This window comes from Macrotis lagotis, chromosome X (assembly GCF_037893015.1).
Source record: "Macrotis lagotis isolate mMagLag1 chromosome X, bilby.v1.9.chrom.fasta, whole genome shotgun sequence".
Classification (NCBI taxonomy): Eukaryota; Metazoa; Chordata; class Mammalia; order Peramelemorphia; family Peramelidae; genus Macrotis; species Macrotis lagotis.
Window position 1 is genome coordinate 673,255,250 of NC_133666.1, and position 20,809 is coordinate 673,276,058.

The 20,809-nt window shown below is 40.7% G+C and overlaps 1 protein-coding gene across 5 annotated transcripts in view; it reads left to right on the top strand.

The window, feature by feature from the left end:
- Window positions 1-20,809, top strand: part of PTPN11 (protein tyrosine phosphatase non-receptor type 11) — a 69,628-nt gene that overhangs the window by 43,420 nt on the left and 5,399 nt on the right. For 2 of the 5 annotated variants that reach the window (XM_074205784.1, XM_074205789.1), the window contains 6 exons: window positions 120-278; window positions 7,664-7,795; window positions 10,129-10,295; window positions 11,173-11,240; window positions 11,646-11,797; window positions 16,978-17,090. In XM_074205784.1, coding sequence (XP_074061885.1) covers window positions 120-278; window positions 7,664-7,795; window positions 10,129-10,295; window positions 11,173-11,240; window positions 11,646-11,797; window positions 16,978-17,090 — 791 coding nt within the window. Of the gene's footprint in view, window positions 1-119; window positions 279-7,663; window positions 7,796-10,128; window positions 10,296-11,172; window positions 11,241-11,645; window positions 11,798-16,977; window positions 17,091-18,434; window positions 18,537-20,809 lie in introns of all 5 variants that reach the window. The other 3 variants (XM_074205786.1, XM_074205788.1, XM_074205785.1) reach the window with 3 other exon arrangements.

Consider the following 20,809-nt stretch of genomic DNA (forward strand, 5'->3'; position numbering starts at 1 on the left):
CTCTACAGTCCTGGCTATGGGCTACCAGTATTTATATTTTTTCCTTCTTTCAGCTATAAAAATGACTTTCAGATAAGCATTCCCATTATCATTTAAGGCACATCTGTTTTGATTTCTAGCCTGAATTTGAGACCAAGTGCAACAATTCAAAACCCAAAAAAAGTTATATTGCAACTCAAGGCTGTCTACAGAACACAGTGAATGACTTTTGGAGAATGGTGTTCCAGGAGAATTCTCGAGTTATTGTCATGACAACGAAAGAAGTAGAGAGAGGCAAGGTAGAGTATGAGATAGACTGCTGGATTCTGGGAGAGCTGGGACCTCAGAGGCAAAGTGGAAACAAGCTCTGCTGTGACCTGAGACTATCCAGAGCTCCCCCATTAGTCCTTGGTGATGCAGGTGGGACCTGGCAGAGCCTCTGGCTTCCTTCTCCATTAGCTTTTGCAACACTTTAGGTTTGTTTGTTTGTTTTTGTGATGAAATATTTTGAGATTGTGGGAAGGTTTAAATTGACCAGGATGTGAATAAGTTATCATCTCTAACAAACATGAACTTTTATGAACTGATCTCTTGTTGAGAGAGTTGACATTTTTGGAGGATCACTTGATTCTGTCAGGTGACACAAATCCCATTTAGTAAACACTGATCATACAAGCAACAAACTGGAATCTTTTCATTCAGCAAAGTTCCTGTGCTTTCATTATGTGTTCAAGATTTTAAAAAATTCACTGGTTTATATCTGATTTTGCAGTTTTGTAGCATACATGTCTACACAAGCTATATTAAACCCCACTGCTTGTATAGATGGTATTTGACTTTTGGATCAAAAGACTCATCTTGCTTGAGCCTTCCTAGTAGGGGTATTTGAGCACACAAATCCTTGGCCTTCTTCAGATCATTTGTATGGTACCATAGTAGAGAATTGGAAGATGGAGGTGGTTTTCTTAAGCCCATTACATAAGTTTTCTCCCTGCAGCATGGCTTTAAAGACCTTTTTGCTGAGGCTTATATACAATGAAAATTTAACATCTTTCTCCCAAAGGGAACTGCAGCGTCATTAATTATCCTTGGATTTATTATGTGGAACACAGATTTGCTTATTGCCAACATTGAAGTGCTTTTATAAATCTAAGAGCGTACTCTCTTCTGGTTTCCTGGGCCTGAAGAGGTGAGCCTGAGACCTGGGGCTCTCTCTAGGGGTCTGCCCTTCATCTAGGCTCATGCCTGAGTGCAGATGCAGGTTCCTGCCTGTCCTTGAAGGACGTGCTCTGTTGAGGGAAGATAGCTACGATGACTTCAGAGTAATTGGTCTGATCTCCTCTCTGAGGACCTGTTAAGCAGATGAGATGATGAGATGTGCTGTTTTGCCTCAGCTATATTGAACCCCGTGCTAGTGTGCTCCCAGCCTGACTCCCTCTCCCCTTCTTTCTTTTTAGCCTTAGGATTAGGCTACCTGTATATTTTGGAAGTTCTTTTTTGCATTCTGCTTTCCATATCCTCCCCAATCTACTTGTTGGCTTAGTATATGGATGGGCAGAAGTCAGGCTCTCCCTGACTTTGAAATAACTTTGTGTTGCAATAAAATAAAATAGAACCTTTCTGTGTTTCCATTTAAAAGTATTCAAACAAACATAACCCTGAATTTATTTGCCTTGGGTCCTAGTGGTATCTGGAAATCTGCCAGAGCTTGCTCCTTGGGGTCATGATTTTGTCTTCTCACCTTCTGTAGAGTTCTCTGCTCTCAGGAATGACAAGAAGCTGCTATTGGAATTAATTGGCCATTGATTGCATTGAATATAATCAAGAATTGGCCATTGATTGCATTGAACATAATCAAGAATGGGAGAATGATTTACTTGAGGAACATCACAATTGTTTTGAGTTTTTCAAAGATACCTACAGATCAAAATTTTGCTCAAAGGGGAAGCAGAGGTTTAAACTCAAGAGCCATAAGAAACAGACTATAACTAAGTAACCAATTCCCAGTCTTCCATTAACCCTTCAACCCATCTTCCATCTCCCTATAGTCATTAAAAAAGTACATGAGCCATGGAGCTCTTTTTGGTGTTTATACCAGCAACTGTTCTCTCAATGACAGTTGTTTAATTAGAAATTACTGGCTCATAAATGCAACAGACAGATTTCTCCTCTTGTAGTTTGGACTTTGAGATTTATAGGAAATGGACTGGGACTTAGAGTGGGAGTGCCACAGGGCAAAAAAAAAGTACAAAAAGGGAGTCCATTTCCAGAATAGATTGCCATTGATCAGGAGCAGCACATCCTTTATTTAGCATAAAAACTTTCCTTGATACCAGCAAGAAACCATTTTTTTGGTAACATCTTTTTCAATTTGCCTGTTACTGAAGCCAGTAGTTGTGGGGAATTTGGCCACCTCAGATTCCCAGATGTAGCTGAGGGAAGGGTTTCCTCAGGGGTCACATTCAGAGTATCTCTAAATTTGTTGAGAAGTTTGAAAATGGAACACTTTCTTTCTGTTTTATTTAGTTTTTTTGAAATAGAACATAGGAGTTCACTAGGATTTGGCAAGGCATGGGGAAGCATCTGGAGCAAAATTATACACTGATAGGAAAATGCACTAGACAATTTGAGAAGCCCATCTACTTCCACATTTTATATTCTCTTAAAAAGTGATAAGCAATTTGTTTGAAAGAAAACCGAACTGTTGCTGGATGATTCTCTTAATATGATTAGTAGATCCCTCCCCCCCTTTTTTCCTTACATTTTAAAAACATAAATGAGCAATGCTGGGGCATTATTATTATTATTATTATTATTACTAGTAGTAGTAGTAGTAGTAGTATTTTGTCTCTCTACTTGAGGAAAGTATTCATTTAGGAAAACTATACCCAAAAAAGCTGCTTTTTCCATTGCCCTCCACCTAACTGAACTTTTTCCTCATTAAAATTCTATTAATTTTTTTCCCCTCTTCTCTCTCCTTATACTTTGTCCAATCCTCCAATTTTAGATGGTACTCCAAAAATCTGTCATTTATCATATCTTTACACATGCAAATGCTCACAAAGTGTGCTCCCACTCCCATAGTCATCTCCTCCAGGCCTCAGGTCTCTTGCCCCTCGGTTCTAGTCTCCTATTGATAGTTGCCTGCCGGACAGCTACTCCTTAAAGCCTACATTCCTCAAAGTGACTTCACCTTCCTTATCAGATCTTTTTATTGGCAGCACCATTATTCCACGAATCATTTTTTTGCAAGTTTTTGAATTTTTACAGTTCCCCCCTTCCCCCAATAGAAGGCAGTCTGATAGTCTTTACATTTGTTTCCAAGATATGCATATATCAAAATTGAATGATCACTGCTATTCTAGTTCCTTGAAGTGATAAGCAAGTCATTCTTGATGCTCTCTTTCCCAAAATTCCATAGTTGTCAAGTTTTGTCAGTTCTCTGTTGTTTTCACTTTATTTATAATCAATTAACTTTTATTTTCTCTCCTTCCCACTTTCCCTCCTTCACTTCCCCCTTTTAAAAGAAAAAACTCTTATGACAAATATTTATAGTAAAAAAAATAATAAATCCCTGCATTAACCATGTCCAGAAATGTATTCTTGAATCCATGATCTCAGTGATAGTAGGTGGGCAGCAGAGTGAATCATCAGACCTCCAGGATGCTGACTGATCTGAGTTTTTAAGTCTTTTTAACTTGTCTTTCCAGTCTTGTTTTTATTGTTTAAGTTGTTCTCCTGGTTTCATTCACTTCTCTCTGACTCAGTTCATACAGATCTTCCCAGGTTTCTCTGAAATTGTCCCCATCTTTCTTAAGGCACAGTATTACCTGAGAGACTTTGGTGGATTGAGCTCTGGACCTGGAATCAGGAAGGTCTGAGTTCAGATGTAGCCTCGGACACTTAGAATTTGTATGACCCTGAGGATTTCACTTAATCTTTGCCTCCGTTTCCTTGGTTGTAAGAAAATAATTGGGGATAATAATGACACCTGCCTCCTAGGATCAAATGAGATCCTGTTTGGGAAGCTCTCAGAGCAGTGGCTAGCACTTGGGGAGGAGGGCTCAAGAAATGTCTTTCCCCTTCCATGACATCAGTGGGCAATATTTTGTTCAGCCAATCTTAGATTAATGAGCATCCTCTTTGTTTTCGGGTCTTTGCTATCAATATTTTTGTCATGAAATGTAGGGGAGGAGAGACAGTGAATGGGGAGGAGCAGGGGCAGCAGTGACAGAAGAATAATCCTGGGTAAAACAAAGGGAAAAGGGCACCTGCCATCTTTAATCACGATTCACTGTGAAAAACACATTCCTGAGGCTGAGCAGCTGTGCCAAGCTCAGCTGCTCTGGGCAGTGGTAAGGGCAGCCACTGGGGGAGCCTAGCTAGGTGGGCACTGGGAGGCCCAGAGGACTGGGGAGGGAGGATTACTAACTCATGTGCTACAAGCTTAGTCTCTTGGTCATTTTTTAGGCTTCTCTTTGGGCTCATGAGAGCTCATGTCAACACTGTGGAGCACTCATTAACACTTTTATGAATACTTTACATCTTTTTGTGGATATAAATGTGCCTGCATCATGTCTTTTTCTCTACTGTGCATGACCACCAACACACGTGTTTGCCAGTGTAAAGGTGAAAATGAGATTGCTAATGAAATCTTGGGAATACTTGAAGTTGTGAAAATTAAGTACACAAATATTGAAGATTGACTCCACAGTTTAATCACTTTTGAGGAATGATTTCAAGTTGTTTTCCTGAATGTCTGGACCAACATATAGCTCCACCAACAGTGTATTTGTGTGCTGTCTTCCTGCATCCTCTCCAGCAATGAGCCTTTTCCTTTTTTTTTATTTTTGTCACACTGATGTGTGTGAGGTAGAACCGAGTTGCTTTAATTTGCTTCTTTAATTATTATTGGGAACATTTTAAAAATATGACACTTGATAGCTTGTTTAACTTCTTTGAGAACTTCCTACTTACATCCTTTTACTACTTATTAATTGGAGAATGGCTCTTATTTTTATAATTTTGAATTAGTTCCTTATGTGTCTTGGAAATGAAACCTTTATAAAAGATCTTTGTTCAAAATATTTCTCCTATCCATCTTTTTTCTACATTACACTATCCTAGTTCAGACTCACACGTCTATTTTTTGCTTAAATTATCTTTCCTAATTGATTCCTCTGTCTCCATTCTATCCTTTCTCAACCTGCTCTTCACGCCTCTGATAGAGTAATTTTCTAACTGCATTACTGTGATCATCAGTCCACTATTCCAAAACCTTTAGTATTCCTCATTGTCTACTGGATAAATTAAAATTCTTCTTGACATATCCAGCTTTTATAAACTGTTTCTTTTCATGATGTGCCTTGTTCAGTGTGCCCTCCTTTCTCTCCTCATTTACTCTCTGAGCAGCTTTACCTCTTTATCTGGTGGATGCGTGATTCCCAGAAAGCCAGTTAACCTGCCAAGATTCAATATTTTCACATTCTCAGGATAATTCTTGTGGGATATTTATTTGGCCTAAAACTGTGTGTTCTGAGCCCCCTTCAGTATATTTTCCATTAACAAATCAATTACTAATACTTTGTCTTAAACATTTACTGAAAATACAAAGCAAGAATATAATATTTACATATCATCTCATAAACATCATAGTCTCTCATCATTGCATTTTGTGACTGTGTGGATAGTAGGTATAATAGAGGACATGTATGGAGCAAATATGTTGCCAAATCAACTCATAACTCTGAAATTGTGGAGTTTATTATCTTCTGCTTTCCATAAAAATATTATGCTTTTATATAGATGCTTTTGCTTAGCTGAGCTGTTCCAAACTGTGGTGGATTAATCATTCACCAGTAATGGCACCTCAGTTGGGCAAATTGACTTACAATCTCTTTGATTCTCCTCTTCTGGGCTTTTACTCTTCAGTAGCATCTCAATTGACTTTTGTTCTAATATTGGCAAAGTCTAATTTTGCTTCTACTTACTAAGATTTTCTTCTCTACCTCTTACTATCCAGTGCCAAGGCAGAAAGTATCTTCTTTCTTTCTGTGCTGAGCAGTAGGTAGCAGTAAAGACCAAAATATAACGTCTCCATTCCTTAGAAGCAGGTAGCAGTAGAGAGAGAAAAAAAATACCTCAACTTGTACTTGGCCAAGTTCTAGCCTGTCTTTATCATGTCTTTGAAGTCTTTGCTTTACTAGTCTGTCTTCTGGTTTATCAGCAGGGTCCACTCCGGGGGCAGCTCACCTTCCCTTAGTAACCACTTGCTTGTCTTCCATCACTACACTGTAGGTAAAATAAATTTGTCTCATAATCATAAGCTGTTCATATTTTTCAAGCTACTAATGTCGGTGTTCTCCAGTTTTTCTTTTCAGTTTAACCTTTGGAGTGGTTAATAAAAGTTATATATTTATCTTTTAGAGGTTTTTTTTTTTGTTTTTTGTTTTTTGCAAGGCGGTGGGGTTAAGTGGCTTGCCCAAGGCCACACAGCTAGGTAATTATTAAGTGTCTGAGGCCGGATTTGAACCCAGGTACTCCTGACTCCAGGGCCAGTGCTCTATCCACTGCACCACCTAGCTGCCCTTCAAAGTTATATTTTAAAAATTTTGAACTTAAGTTACCAGTAAAATAACCATTTTCATTTCCAGTACAGTCCAAAAAAAAAAACAACTTGTTCACGAGACTGAATCTATTATTTTATTATTGTTCAGTCATTTTCAGTTGTGTCTAGCTCTTTGTGAGCTCATTTGGGGTTTTCTTGTCAGAGATACTGGAGGGAATTGCCATTTCCTTCTTCAGCTTATTTTAACTGATGAGAAAAGTGAGGGAAACAGGATGAAGTGACTTGTCCAGAGCCACACAACTAGTACGTGTCTGAAGCCAGATTGGAATTCAGGGAGTTCTGACTCAAGGCCCAGCCGTCTGTGGCTCTCTGATGTCCCCGGCTTCTAGAACCTGTTCATTACAGCCTGCTTTTACTTTAATGTTTGTAATAGATTTAGCGGTTATCCTGTTTGTCTATCTCTCCTTTTGGTCTGTCTTGTCTTTTCTGTACATGCAAACAAGGTGCATTGTCCTGGATTCATTCCAGAGTTCTTGTTACATGCAGATGAGCAACACTGAGTCACACTCTTAACCCAAAGAAATGAGCTTTCAGTGGTTACTCCCCTTACATATTGCAGTGTTCCAACAGCAGGAACCCTGTTCTAGAATGGATCCTCCCTCCCCCCATTCCTCTTGTCCTTCACCACTCCAAGCATTGCTGTCCTCCCCAGACACTTGCTCCCAACCGAAAGTGGTCTCTCTGCTTTACTTGGAATGCATCCTTCCCTTTATCACATCCTCCTTTATATTATAGGCTTTTGCTTGCACCTTGATGAATTTTCTCATTTTAAGTAAGCTCAGAGCATGGATGATGCTGTATCTGTTTTCAAAGAGTAGTTCAGTGCCACAGATAAGGCTTCATAACTTTTAAAATTGAGTTGAATTTTCCTTCCCTTTGAAAAGTTTAGGGTTTTTTTTTTTTTTTTTTTTGTTTAACAGTGTTTCAGATGCCAGACTTGAGTCTTGATTTGCTTTAAAAGCTTCAACCAGGTTACTATCAAGAGATCCATTTTCTGAATATTTCCATTTTGACTTCATGATTTATAGGGACTAATTCATTTTTGATTCTTTCCAGAGCAAATGTGTCAAGTACTGGCCTGATGAATATGCTCTAAAGGAGTATGGGGCCATGCGCGTTAGGAATGTTAAAGAAAGTGCTGCTCATGACTATACGCTCCGAGAGCTTAAACTCTCCAAGGTTGGACAAGTAAGTACATGGAGAGACTGTTGGGTCTTTGGCAGCTGCAGGTGGAGGAATTTCTAGATGGAAGCCTCATGGGCTAAAGAGAAGAGGTTTCCTCATACATTTTCCTTTTGGTGGAGGATCTGATCCAAATGGAATGATTTTGACTTTAGTTTAAACCTTATAGGACCTGTACAATCATACTGTCTTGGCATGAATTGATATGATTCTCTAACACCCTGAAGAAACACAGTCAATTGGGGGGGCAGGGGGGTTGTTTACTTAGTTTTGGGGTAGAAATGTGAGGAAAATTCAGTTAGGGAATACAAGTTCAGTTTTATGCTAGCAACCAGTCTGCCAGTCTTGATGTTATCTTCTGTCTCTCAGCAGCATTTAGAAGAAAAGACTTGTTTTACCACATGCAGATGGAGTTTTTCTTTCATCAGCATTAGCAGCATTATTATCTCAGCTGGTGTTCTGAGCTTCTAAGTCTTTCTAGGTGCTTTCATATATTATTAACTTTGTATTTCTATGGGAGGAAACTGAGGTTCAGAGGCACTTCTCTGTCCTATCCCTAGCTCAAGATGGTGTAGGGAGAGATCAGAGGCTTGCCTTATTTCAGTCATTGGAATCTGGGTAGCTGGAATGTAGATGAGAGGTCCTTAGACTCAGAGGCTAAGGAGCCGAAGTCATCTCTCAGCTTTGTTATTGTAATCAGTGACCTTGCCAAAGTCACTTGGCCTAACCTTTTAAATCTGTAAAACAAAAAGTTTAGAGAAAATTATCTCCCACCCTTAAGGTCTAGAGTTCTTATGAACTATTCATGGATGAGAGAACAGTTCAACCAACATTAATACCAGCTGTATGTAAGGCAGAGGACTGGGCTTAGCAGATAGACTACTGGCCTCAAGGTAGGAAGACCTGGGGCCATGTTTTGTCTCTGGACACTTTCCTGTATGACTCTGGGTAAAAAGCCCACCACCTTCTCTCTAGGTTAGCAGTGGGCTGTAATTTTTACCGTAGGATGGAATGCCTGGAATGGTTTTCTCCCTCTTGACAAAAATCCTAGATCCTTCCTTTTTTCCCCCCTGTATTATGTCAACTCCTTGAGGCCAGGATTTCAAAGATGAGGATAGCAGGGAATTGATAGACTGACAGGAGGAAGGACAACTACACAGATCAACATGCCTGTTTCTTCTGTGGGATTGGACTGGATGACCTCTTAGGGCTCCTCCAGCTTTAAATTTAGATCCCATGACATGATGGAGAGTAAAAAGAGGACAAAGGAGAGGACTAAGACAGGTGCTGTTTACTAGCCTTCTTTCCTTTCCTGTCTTGTTTTCCTTATGCTGGGCAGGAGGAAGTAAGCTCCTTGAAGACCAGGACTGTTTCAGTCCTGTGCCTAAACTGTTCCTCCACATAACAGAGGTTTAATAAATGTTTTTTGAATTGAATAAAGAGGAGAGAGAAAATTTATGGTGTATACTTCATGGAGGAAGTGCTGGTGCTTTGGGTCTTGAAGAAAGAGAAAGAGATCAAGAGATTCCTTGTGAAGGGGATGATGAAAGACCCAAAATTCAGGTCCAGTTTGTAACTTGACAGTGTGTTACTGAACTAATATGAGGTAAGGGTGAACAGGGAGTTTGCGGGCAATTTGTGCGAGACTGTGAATGCTGGAACTCAGTCCTTCTGAGCAGCTCCCATTTACATAGAGCTTGAAACCTGGCAGAGTGTTCTCCATGGATTACGTGAGTAGGTTTGTCATAGGGTCCTGTCTGATCCAATGCAAGAATGCAAGAATGTAGGCAGTATTCTTACAAAGCTCGCTGTGCCCCATAGATGGGAGCTCTTCCTCTTCCCTAGTCCATTGGCCATATCAGGAGGCCATTTGGCTTCTACTTAAAGAATTCCCAGGATGGGGGGGGGGCTCCCTTATTCTAGAAGACTTATTACCCAGATTAACAAAGCTTACCCACAAAAATGATGGCTCTTGTATGAAGTTGATTTTAAAAAGACTGGGTCCAAGGTCAGCTATAGAAAAACTCTTTTTTTTCATTTTTTTTTGTAAGGCAGTGGGCTCAAGTGACTTGCCCAAGGTCACACAACTAGGCAATTAATTATTAAGTGTCTGAGGCCGAATTTCAGCTCAGGTCCTCCTGACTCTAGGGCTGGGAGAGCCACCTAGCTTCACTGAAAAACCATCTTAAAAGGCCCCAGAGATGATAACTTCAGCTCTTTTTGTGGAAATTTTGTCATCTTAAATGCCAGTTTCTTTGGATCATTTAGTATCCCTGATTGTTCCTGATTTAGGAGAGTTGTCCCCCTTGGAGTATTTAATTCTTTCCTGCTGCTTCTTGGCTCTACTTCAGGGGAACACAGAGAGAACAGTGTGGCAGTATCATTTTAGAACCTGGCCTGATCACGGCGTGCCCACCGATCCTGGAGGAGTTCTGGACTTTTTAGAAGAGGTCCATCACAAGCAGGAGAGCATCCCTGACGCAGGCCCAGTGGTGGTGCATTGCAGGTAATGGTCCAGCTCAGGGAAGAGCTCTGGTGGGAGCCTGGGGACAGAACATCTTCATCTCTGCAAGCAGGAGTGGAGGCTACCTACTGGGCCCATTGCCGACCTTCCAAATCTTAGAGGAAAAGCATAAGCTTTTGTAGAAAATCTGGATAAACAGTATGAGAAGAGGACTTTTGTCACCTGAGTCTTAGTGATTTCAGTCAGCAAATATTTATTGAATGGCTATTGTAAGCTGAGGTCTGAAGCTCGGGCTGGGTGTGGTATTGCAATAATTAAAAAAAGAAAAAAGGGTAAGACACATCCCTGGCTTGAAGGAGTTATGGGCTTGTTCTAGTTTCTTTTTTTGTGTGTGTGGGATTTTAGACTCTGATTTGATTGTAGTTCTGATCCCTTTTAAGGTGGAAAGAAATTTCTCTTCGCCCCCAAGCTAGTATTGATTGCTTTAAATAGCCATGGACCACACTCCCTTGCAGGGCTTTAGTTGGAGCTACAATCTCATGCCTCCTGCCTTCACATTGGTGCCCACAAATGTATCAAATCCCATATTTGGGTTAAGCTGTGTGTGTCAGGAAGAGACTTTATTTTTGTAAATTATATTTGCACAGTGGGCAAGTAGATGTGTGGGAGGTCACTTAACTTTAGTTATTTGCACAACTTAATTAAAATATGCCTTGTTAAAAATAATCCCCCTTCCCACAACATTTGACTTAATGTCCATTTCTTTCTTGTTTTGCACATCTCCCCAACACCATGTGTGCTTATGTGTGTGTGCACACAACACACACACACATCCACTAGGGGTACCATGTCCATCCCTTGAAGGACTTTGCTGTGACTGGAAGAAAAATGAACAGCTTTTTGTCTTCTTCCCCCACAGTGCTGGGATTGGCAGGACAGGCACTTTCATTGTGATTGACATCCTTATTGACATTATCAGAGAGAAAGGTAAGTTGACTTCAGGGTAAGCAGCTCAAATTCCTGGGGAGAGATCAAGTGACCTTATCAGTAGGAGTGGATTTCAATGGGACCACCATCCTTGTATCTTTCCACAGTGATTCTAACTGGTGGCAAGAGTGCCAGGGATCATTGGCAGAGCCTAAACCGAAGATTGAACCTGAGCACTGGGGTGCTCAACCCCAGTTCAACCCACCCCCCTTGACTGGGACCTTGAATGGCCATTCACACACTGTTTTGTGGTGTTTGGAAATGAATGATTCTTGACTGCGAATCCTTGGGGACCTGTGATGTCACTGCACATCAGTCAATGCTGAGTGTCAATTGTGTGTGTGCAGAGGCCTCTCTGTGTGTTTGTGAGACAAGGGATCAGCTCTGCTGTTTGTTTTCTTCTAGGTGTGGATTGTGATATTGATGTTCCCAAAACCATTCAGATGGTGAGATCCCAAAGGTCAGGGATGGTCCAGACAGAAGCCCAGTACAGATTTATCTACATGGCTGTGCAGCATTATATAGAAACGCTACAGCGCAGAATTGAGGAGGAGCAGGTATGAGTCTTACCTAAATCTTCAGTCACCTTCATATGCTGCATTTTCTCATCTGATCTTTAGTGATTTGAGGAGATACCTGCTGTGGCCTGGGACCCTGCTGCCCAGTGCAGGCCCTTCTTCAGACCGTACACACTCACCTCCTTCTGAGTGAGGAGTCAGTGCCCAGGAGGATGTCTCTGAGGAAGCATGTGTGAAAGAATCATGCAGCACCTGACACTTAGGAGGAGCTGCAGTGAACTTGCCGCTTGATCTCCTAGCAGGAAGAAGGATACAGAAATGGCTGCACAGGAAGGTTCTGGTTCTCCTTGGGCCATGAACTTAGGGAAGAGTCATACTTAAAGCTCAGGGCCCTGTGTTCTTGGACCATTCCTGTCATGGTCTGGAGCCCATTCTCCCATTTCTATTTGTGAGCCTCAGTTTGGTCACTGATGTTGTTCAGATTTTGGGATAGCCAGTTTTTAGTAGCTGGAAGTAGTGAAATTTCAGTTTTAATAAGATCTGGGTAATAAAAGGAGAATTTGAAATTGGAATTTCTCCATCTAGAAGCTATTCATATCACACCCAAAGCTGAGTTAATTAGGATTATGTTGAGATGAGGAAAATAAGTAGAATGGCTTATTTTGTTCTTAGTAGCATAGCTGTTGCTGCTGATGTCGAAACAACAAAGTGGTTTGTTGGTATTACTATGATTGCTTTCCAAAGATCTAGGCCACAGCTTGAAGCTGTGGGTAATGGGGGCTGCATCAAATGAGTTCTAGGATAGTGAGATAGCAACCGTGTTGCCAGGGCTCTGAAGCCAGAACCCAAAGCCTGTTTGTTGGCAGCAGATCTCAGGATCTTATGTGGCATCGATGAAATACTGTGTGTGTAAGATGTCAGCCAAGGCCAGTTCAGAGATAGGTTTTAAGGTTTGTTTTTTCCAGTTCTTTTTTCCTTAAATCTTTGGGAATAAATGATCCCAAGTTGAGAAAGTTGAGGTGCTTCTTTTGTTTGGAGGGCTGTGAGCTGGCACTGAATTCAACCTCTGCTGGTTGGCACTGTTGGGCCTCTGGCCAAAGTATCCAGCTTTCCTGGGCACCAACTTTTCTCTGTCCAAAGATGAGGTTGGACGACTGGGCGGCATCCAAGGGCCCTTCTAGCTTTGAAAAGCCCTCATATTTTTGTCTTAATTCAAATTAAAAAAGAGAACGTTTTAAAAATGCTCTACTTACACTGTCCATGACTTCCATGTCCCAGGGGTTTGCATCTTTATGGGCCCCTTCTGGACTTGGTCCCTGTTTTTGCCTTTGTATCCTTAGTGCTAGCAGAGTGACCAGCACATAAGAGGCACTTTACTGAATGCTTGTTGATGAGGAGACTATCTGCTCAACACTGTGCTAGCATTGAGAGCACAAATCAACACGAAGGTCAGCCCTGAGCTCATGACCTTCCCATTCTCATGGTAAAGGGGAGGTGGAGGAGGGCTGGGCTAGGAGAGGAAAATCTGGCCAAGACAATTGAGATTTTTTTTTTAGAAGTTTGAATTTAGTCTTAGATGTATGAAGTTGATAAACTTAGAGACCTCGTCTATCAATTGGTGATGTTATTCATTACGTATGCCAGGATTTCTGAGGAGTTAAAAAAAATCTTTTGTTTTAATGAATGTGGGAATTCTTCTTTCCTGGTACCTCAGTTCTATTCCTAGCTGTTTGAAGTGCTAAGTCAGTGTAGATAATGTTATTTTTTTTTCACACAGAATAAAAAATTAATTTAGTTATCTAGTTAGTAATTCAGTTAGTTTAATTTAGTAAAAATAATTTTAAGTGTAAACTCCTTGGACATGGGACTGTTTTATTTCAGTTTCAGCATAAGGTTTTTCAGGTAGTAGGCATTTACTCTTCGTTGAATTGTACTTCTGCTCTATCCACCTTATAACTTAGCCATCATTTTTTCTTTGTTTCTTGACATTTGGACACATAGTATTTTGGACAACTTTCTCAGTTGTTTTTAATGTGGACATGTGGTTTTCATTTTCATTTTTCTCACTATGCAGAGATTCATGTTGGTGGCTTCTTGGGGGTGGGTTGAGGAGAAAATTGAGAGAAAACCTAGACAATGATTCTTTTGAAGAATTAGAGATGAAAGAACCTAGATTTACCCCACATGGAAAGATAAAGAGCTAGAGATATCTCTATATATATAGATATGTGTATACACATATACAGAGGGACAGAGATATAGAGGAGATGGAGAGAGAGGGACTGAGGAAGGGAGGAAAGGGGGGAGAGAGAGTATGTGTGTGTATGTGAGAGACAGAGACCTAGAAACAGAGAGAGCTCCATCTCTGTCTCTGTATGTGTATTACAGATGATTTCAGAGGCTTGTCTCTTTTCCTAACCAACTGAAAGTCTTGGCTACAAAACAGTTGGTGAGGCAATTGAATTCCTACAGATTTTCAAAAGTTTGGGAAATCCTACTGTCAAAAGAAATCTGGTGGAGGGAAGACTCAGTTTCAGGTTGCTTCCCAGTCTCCCAAAGCACATTCCTCTCTGAAGCTGTTAATGGAAAAATTTTAAATTTCATCTGGAATTTTTCTTATAGTGTTTCAGAGAGTCAGTGAAACAGAGGGACTCCATTTTACTGTCAAGAGTCCCCAGCGAGCCAAGCCAGCTCCCCATCAATCAGCTCCATCTGTGGTTGAACCCAAGTTGCTCCAAAAGTTCTAGGAAGCTGTTCAATTAGAGCTCTAGATGTTTTGAGTCACTACAGTCATTCCTATTCCATTTAGATTCCTCTTAATTTGAAAAATTGTCCTCTTTTATAGTTATTTCAGTGCAAAAAAGATTTCTCTTGATCTCGAGGAGTTAATGGAACGAATTCATTTTGTCATTTTTATATGTTCTATCTTTTGTAGAAGACTTCTTATTAGACAGGCTGAGATTTCAGTGCTAACATTTCTAGATTCAGAGGTTCTTGGGTTATTTTCATGCAAGTTACTTGAGTGAATGTAATTTTTTTTTTGTTTGTTGCTAACATATGTTGAAATGTGCCATCCTTTGAATACAAGTGTATACAGGGATGTCACTTCATCATCCATAGAGTGTAATCAATCTTTTTGCCATTTATCTGGTGGTTGTACTGGATATTAGAACCAATCAAATATCTCCCTTGAGGGTGCCTCATAAGCAATGACTGACATTTGCAAGGTAATTAGCTAGAACTAATCATCATGATCTGTGCCCATTGAGAGGACTGAAGGCCATCCCTAACCCTGACTTACAAGGGCTTTTAATCTGTGACCTTTGCTTTCTTTGGATTCTCTCCTTACTCCAATAATACTGATCCATAAGATGCCCTTTGGCACCTATATACTTACTGCCAGCGAAAGGAACATGTAAATAAAAGCAGGTATTATTAGATAAAACTGTCCCTGGGGTTTATTTCCACATAAATCCATAAGATAAGAAATTCCAGCTCAAGGATTGTGATAGTTCTGTCCTTCATGGTTCCATGATGTCATCATGTCATCAGACTGGGCTTGTTCAGCTTCTGAAACCCTTCCCTGCCTTGAGAACTACAGTGGAGGACCTTCTTGCACTTGGCTGCCCTGACTGTATTTGCAGTTGTTAGGACCAGTCCACCCAAATGTTGAGTTTGGGCAGATCTCAGAACATTAAAAATAAGAGATTATGGGAAATCAGTGAGGAAGGGCTTTCAGCAGAGAGATGCAGGACTAGGAAGAAGTAGGGACTGACCATGTACTATGAGTGAGGGATAGCTGATGGACTGCCCTACCAGGTTCTCCTTTGTTATTCAGACATTGTCCAACATGGGCCCCTGCTGGGTATTAGATATATTGGTGGAGGAAATGGCCACATTAGAGACAATGGTGCTAGAGCCATTGTAGTGTGACACAGTCCTTTCTTGTTTGAGCTTGCATAGTCTTCCCATTTTGGGTCCTCTGCTTCCCAGTGTCTTCATGTCTCTGCCTGGGGGGATAGGTGTGTGTGTGTGTGTGTGTGTGTGTGTGTGTGTGGCTGTGTGTGTTATTAGTGTAGGGATTTAATGAGGAATGGGTGGTATTAGCTTCTTATAAACTTAGCCTGTTCTGTATGGAGGGTGGGTGGTTTGGATAGAGACTAAGGACCAAGAGAAGGACTAGTCCTTCCTTCTTCCCCCGCTGCCTCCTAGTGCAGGTCTATACCTTCATGGCAGTGCCTAGAGCCTTGGGAGTTGAGTGATGTAGCCAGCCAGGATCAGGGAATCAGGGCTTCCTGGCCCCAAGGCCAACTCTGTGTCCATAGTGCATCCACGTCATTTCAGTGATGGTCAGTGCTATTTGGGTCAAGGATGATTTTATAATTAGGGCAAAAATTCTGCAAATCCTCGATAGTGAATGTTTCTGTAAGACTGCTCCCAGCTTGAAAGAGACATTGCCTGATGTTATCCATATTTGATGAGGTCAATGGTATTGGCATAAATGGGGAGGGATTCTTAATTTTTATCTGCTCTTTCTCTCAGAGGTGCATTTCATTTTCAGGTAAGTGGGATACAAGTTATTTCTTAGAGCTTTGCTACCATTGTGGCTCAGCTTATGGATGAGCTGAGATGACATGCTTTCGGGAGATTTTTCAGAGCCAGCTTTGCAGTATCGAGGGGTCCAAAGGGCCCCCATACCAGTGAGGAACAATGTGGAGGGGACACTGTCAGGCGGGTGTCTGTGTAAACCTGCCATGTCTCCTTGTATCATTCCTAGGGCTTCACTGCTCAGGCCTGGGGCTACTGGGACTGTGGAGCCATTTCTACTGGGGGTTCAGTGTCTCTTCCAATTGTGTACGGAAGACACACACACAGCTGTCCTGCAAAGGAGCCATGAAATAGTGTTTATGGGAATTCTTTCCTCCCTTAGGAGGTTTGGTCTGAGCTAGGCTGAAGTTGTTACACATGATTTCATCTTGCTCTAAAATTCTATGGGGTTTGAAAGGACACATTTGAATCCCAAGAAGGTTCAGATTATACATTGTAGTTGAAAAGATGAATTTTTATCCACTCTGCTTTATGGCAGTGTCTTAAGTTTCTTGAATGTTCACCAGTTGTTTGACCATCTAAAGAACAAGATTTTAGACTTCTTCATTAAAATGTCTTCTTTTTTCAGACCTTCTTGAAACATAAAATGTTTTATCTTTGCTGTTTTTCAGAAAAGTAAGAGAAAAGGGCATGAATATACAAACATTAAATATTCTCTAGCGGACCAGACATGTGGAGATCAAAGTCCTCTTCCCCCCTGCACCCCAACTCCAACCTGTCCAGAGTAAGTAGGGAAGTGGAGGGAGGGAATTGGTGTTTTACCCAGAAAAACCTGTAAAATTGCTCTCTTTGCAGCCTAAGATTTCCATGGACATATACTGTGGCTAATCAGCCAGCTAATAATGTCCATTAGCAATTAGCAAATTAGAAGCTTGTGCCTTGTTAATACTTCTCAAAGTCTTAGCTGGTTTATTTAACTGATGGCTTGCTGACTGTTGCCTTCCCTTGGGGTTATTAATATATCAAAGCCATGTTTGTGGAGCCTAGCAAAGTACCAAATTAGGTTTATATATCTTTTCGTTCCCAAGGGTAATATGTGCTGGTTATCATTCTCCTTTACTTTTTTTTTGGTGGGGGGGGAGAGAAGTATTTTAGAAACCAGTTGAAAAAGTGAACCCTTAGCTTTTCACCATAGAGTTAAACTACAGATTTGCTTCTAGTTGATTTGATAGATGAGTTTTGGGACCTTATCCACAAAATTAAGCTTAGATGCTTTTGAGAACACTTCTGTTAACAGCCACAAGAAGCTTATGTTACATTTGCCTCTTTAGGTGAATTTTCATAAGACTTCTATTGGCTGTTTCTTACTGGTTTGTATTTTCAAATCCTTTCTGCCTTTGACCTTTCAGATATTTGTTTGTTTATTCATCCATTCATTTGTTTATTCCTTTATCTATTTGTGTATTTGTTCACTCACTCATTTATTTATTTTAAACTTGACAGCACAACAAAAACAAACACTGAAATACAAAACAAAATTGATCTCTATAAAGTCACAAATCCCATCAGTTATAATTTCTTTGTAATAATTTTAACAAAAATAACAACAAATCGTATTTGCCTTTGTTATCCCCCTCTGATCTTTTATTTCTGTATTTTTTCTGGGTTGTTGTTTATATATCATTGTAGACTATGGGTATGTTCTGTCATTAATGTTCCATACAAATGCTTTAAGACTACATGTAAGGTGAGTAATCTTATGTGTGTTTCTAATTTAATCCTTAAACGACACATCATGTCCCAGATGTGTTTTCTTCTAGCAGGTGGCTGCTGCTTCCTTCTCTTTCCTCTCCCTCCTTTTTTTTGGCCTTTTTGAAAAAATCCCACTTAAGAGCTTGTTTTTTTCAGTGGATTTCTTTATTGATGAGTAGCAGAGACAGGATGCAGGTCTCCTTGGCAGGACACTTCCAAGCGACTTCTTTCTCTTGGACTGACTTAGCAATTTCAGATCTGAAAGTCTTGGCACAACGTTTTCAAGTAGCCGAAGTTCTTGACATTCTAGTTAGTGACAGTCTAACAAGATAACCTTCTTCTGCTTGGTTTGCATTTTTGTAAATCTCTTTTTCAGAATGAGAGAAGATAGTGCTAGAGTCTATGAAAATGTGGGATTGGTGCAGCAGCAGAAGAGTTTTAGATGAGAAGACCTGCCAAGGTTTCAGCTCAGAGCTGGGTAATGACATTCAGAATCTTTGATTGCCGTAATCGATTACTAGTCAATATCTTTTGTGGGAGGTTTCATTTTTTTCAAGATGAACATTTGTGACTATTTGCTTAAAGTGTGTCCATGTTAAAGTTGCATTAAAAACTTTCACAAGGTGCAGCTAGGTGGCACAGTGGATAGAGCACCGGCCCTGGAGTCAGGAGGACCTGAGTTCAAGTCCAGCCTCAGACACTTAATACTTAGCTGTGTGACCTTGAGCAAGTCACTTAACTCCATTGTCTTGCAAAAAAAAACCCCAAAACCAAAACTTTCATAAGCTAGTTCTGTCTGAATGAAACATTTGCCAGTGTAGATTAGTTTGACAGCCAATTCACAATTCCACTCAGTAATAAATCAAAAGGCAGAGTTCATTCTTTGAAGGTAACTTAATATCTCTCTTGGGAATTTCTGAATTGCTTGGTAAGGGTTGCCATTGTGGCCTAGAACATAGCCTGTGAGGATACTATGGAGCTTGTGGAAAGAGGAACCTTCCCCCTAGGAGGGAAAAGCTCTAACTTGCTCTGCCCTAGAGCAGTTGAGTGATCCTGGGAAAAGAATCTCAGAGTTGACCTCATTCTAAGCTATTTTTATTAGTGAGTATGCCCAACAAGTGTTTATCTTTCCTTTACTGGAACACCTCAAATGTTGGGCACCCACTGCCTCTTGAGGCAGCCTGTTCCTCCTTCAGGTGGCTCTTGTATAAGGACCTTGTTCTTCTGTTGAGCTGAAGTTTGTCTTTCTGTGACTTTGACCTATGGCTTGTAGTTCTGAAGTCTGGGACCAAGTAGAACAAAGAGAATCACATCTCCAGATTGGATGGGCTCTCTCTAGCCTCATCTTTCAACCTGTATCTGTGAAACATTGCCTGTCCATTGTGTCTGGCAAATTGTTATGCAGCTTCTTCTCATAGGTCCTCAGGTGAAGGAGATCCCACCACCTCTCAAGGTCTCCCACCCTACTTGTTTTTCTCGACACCACCTTTTGTTTCTTGTTTTTCTCGCTGAGACTTAGTAGAACAAGTGGTGATCTTGATGTAGCCTTTCTTCCCTGTGATGAACTTCTACTATGGGGTGGGGGGCATCAAGCATGTGATCTCCTCCCCACTTCTGAAGATTTTCTCTAGCTGATTCTCAGATGGCCTGGACTCCAAACCTTTTCCTCTCAAGGTTGGCCTCTGCTTCATCAATGCTCTTCTTGACCCTTGCAGCTGGAAACCATCTCAGCCTTCCAGAGAGGCTGACAGTATCAGCTTTTATTTCTGGATCTTTGCCTCTTTCCCTTTAGCTTTCCAAGTGACTTCCCCTTCTCAACTCCAACTCTTTCATCTATGTCTCCACAGAAACCCCTCTACATGGAAACAGTACAAATTCTCGCAAATTCTTCAAGATATCTCAAGCCATTTGTGCTTCCAAATCTTCTAGTTTCTAGGCAAAGAATGCTCCTTCAACTGACTCCGAACATGATTTCTTATCCTTTCATTCTACTACTCGCCATTTTATGGTCTGCCCCAGGTTGTCAGTGACCTTCCACAGTCTGCTGCCCAGAAGTGAAAATGGTGTTGCTGCAGATAGAGCCTGGGGGGTCCTGGGGTTCAGGGGCCCAGGGGATGGGCTTCTCTCATTTCTGGAGGCTGTCACTTCGAATTGCAGCAGGTTTTTTCACTGCTATGCCACACTGCTGGTTTACTGAACCTGCATTTAACCAAAGTGCTCTCTCCCTTAGGTGTCCCTGTATAGCTGAGTATAGTAGGACTATACATTTATCCCTATTGAAATCTATTGTATTAGAGAAGATAACCTTCTTATTAAATAAGAAAAACTCCAGCCAACCTTCTGATGTGTTGAGATATTTTTGGAACCAGTTAGTGTTGGCTCCCGTTTTTGTGGCACTGGTAGAGCCTCTGAATACAACATGGCTAGGATCAGATCACCCATGCACTCTATTAGATATTACTCTCCCCTCTTGAAAACAAAGGAATTAGATTAAACGATCATTATCTATGTTCCCTTTCAGTTCTGAGTCAGTGAGCCTACGTAATTTTAAAGTATTCTACCCTGTTATTGGCCTTAACACCTTTTTCAGAAGGTCTGTATCTTGAGAGTTGAGAAAAAAAGTATTTCTTAATAACACATAGAAAGTTATGGTTTGCCATGAGTTTCTTTTTCCAATATAGAATTCTACATGATTAGTTTCATGCTTACTTTAAAATTTTGTCATTTTCATTAACCTTTTAGATATGTATT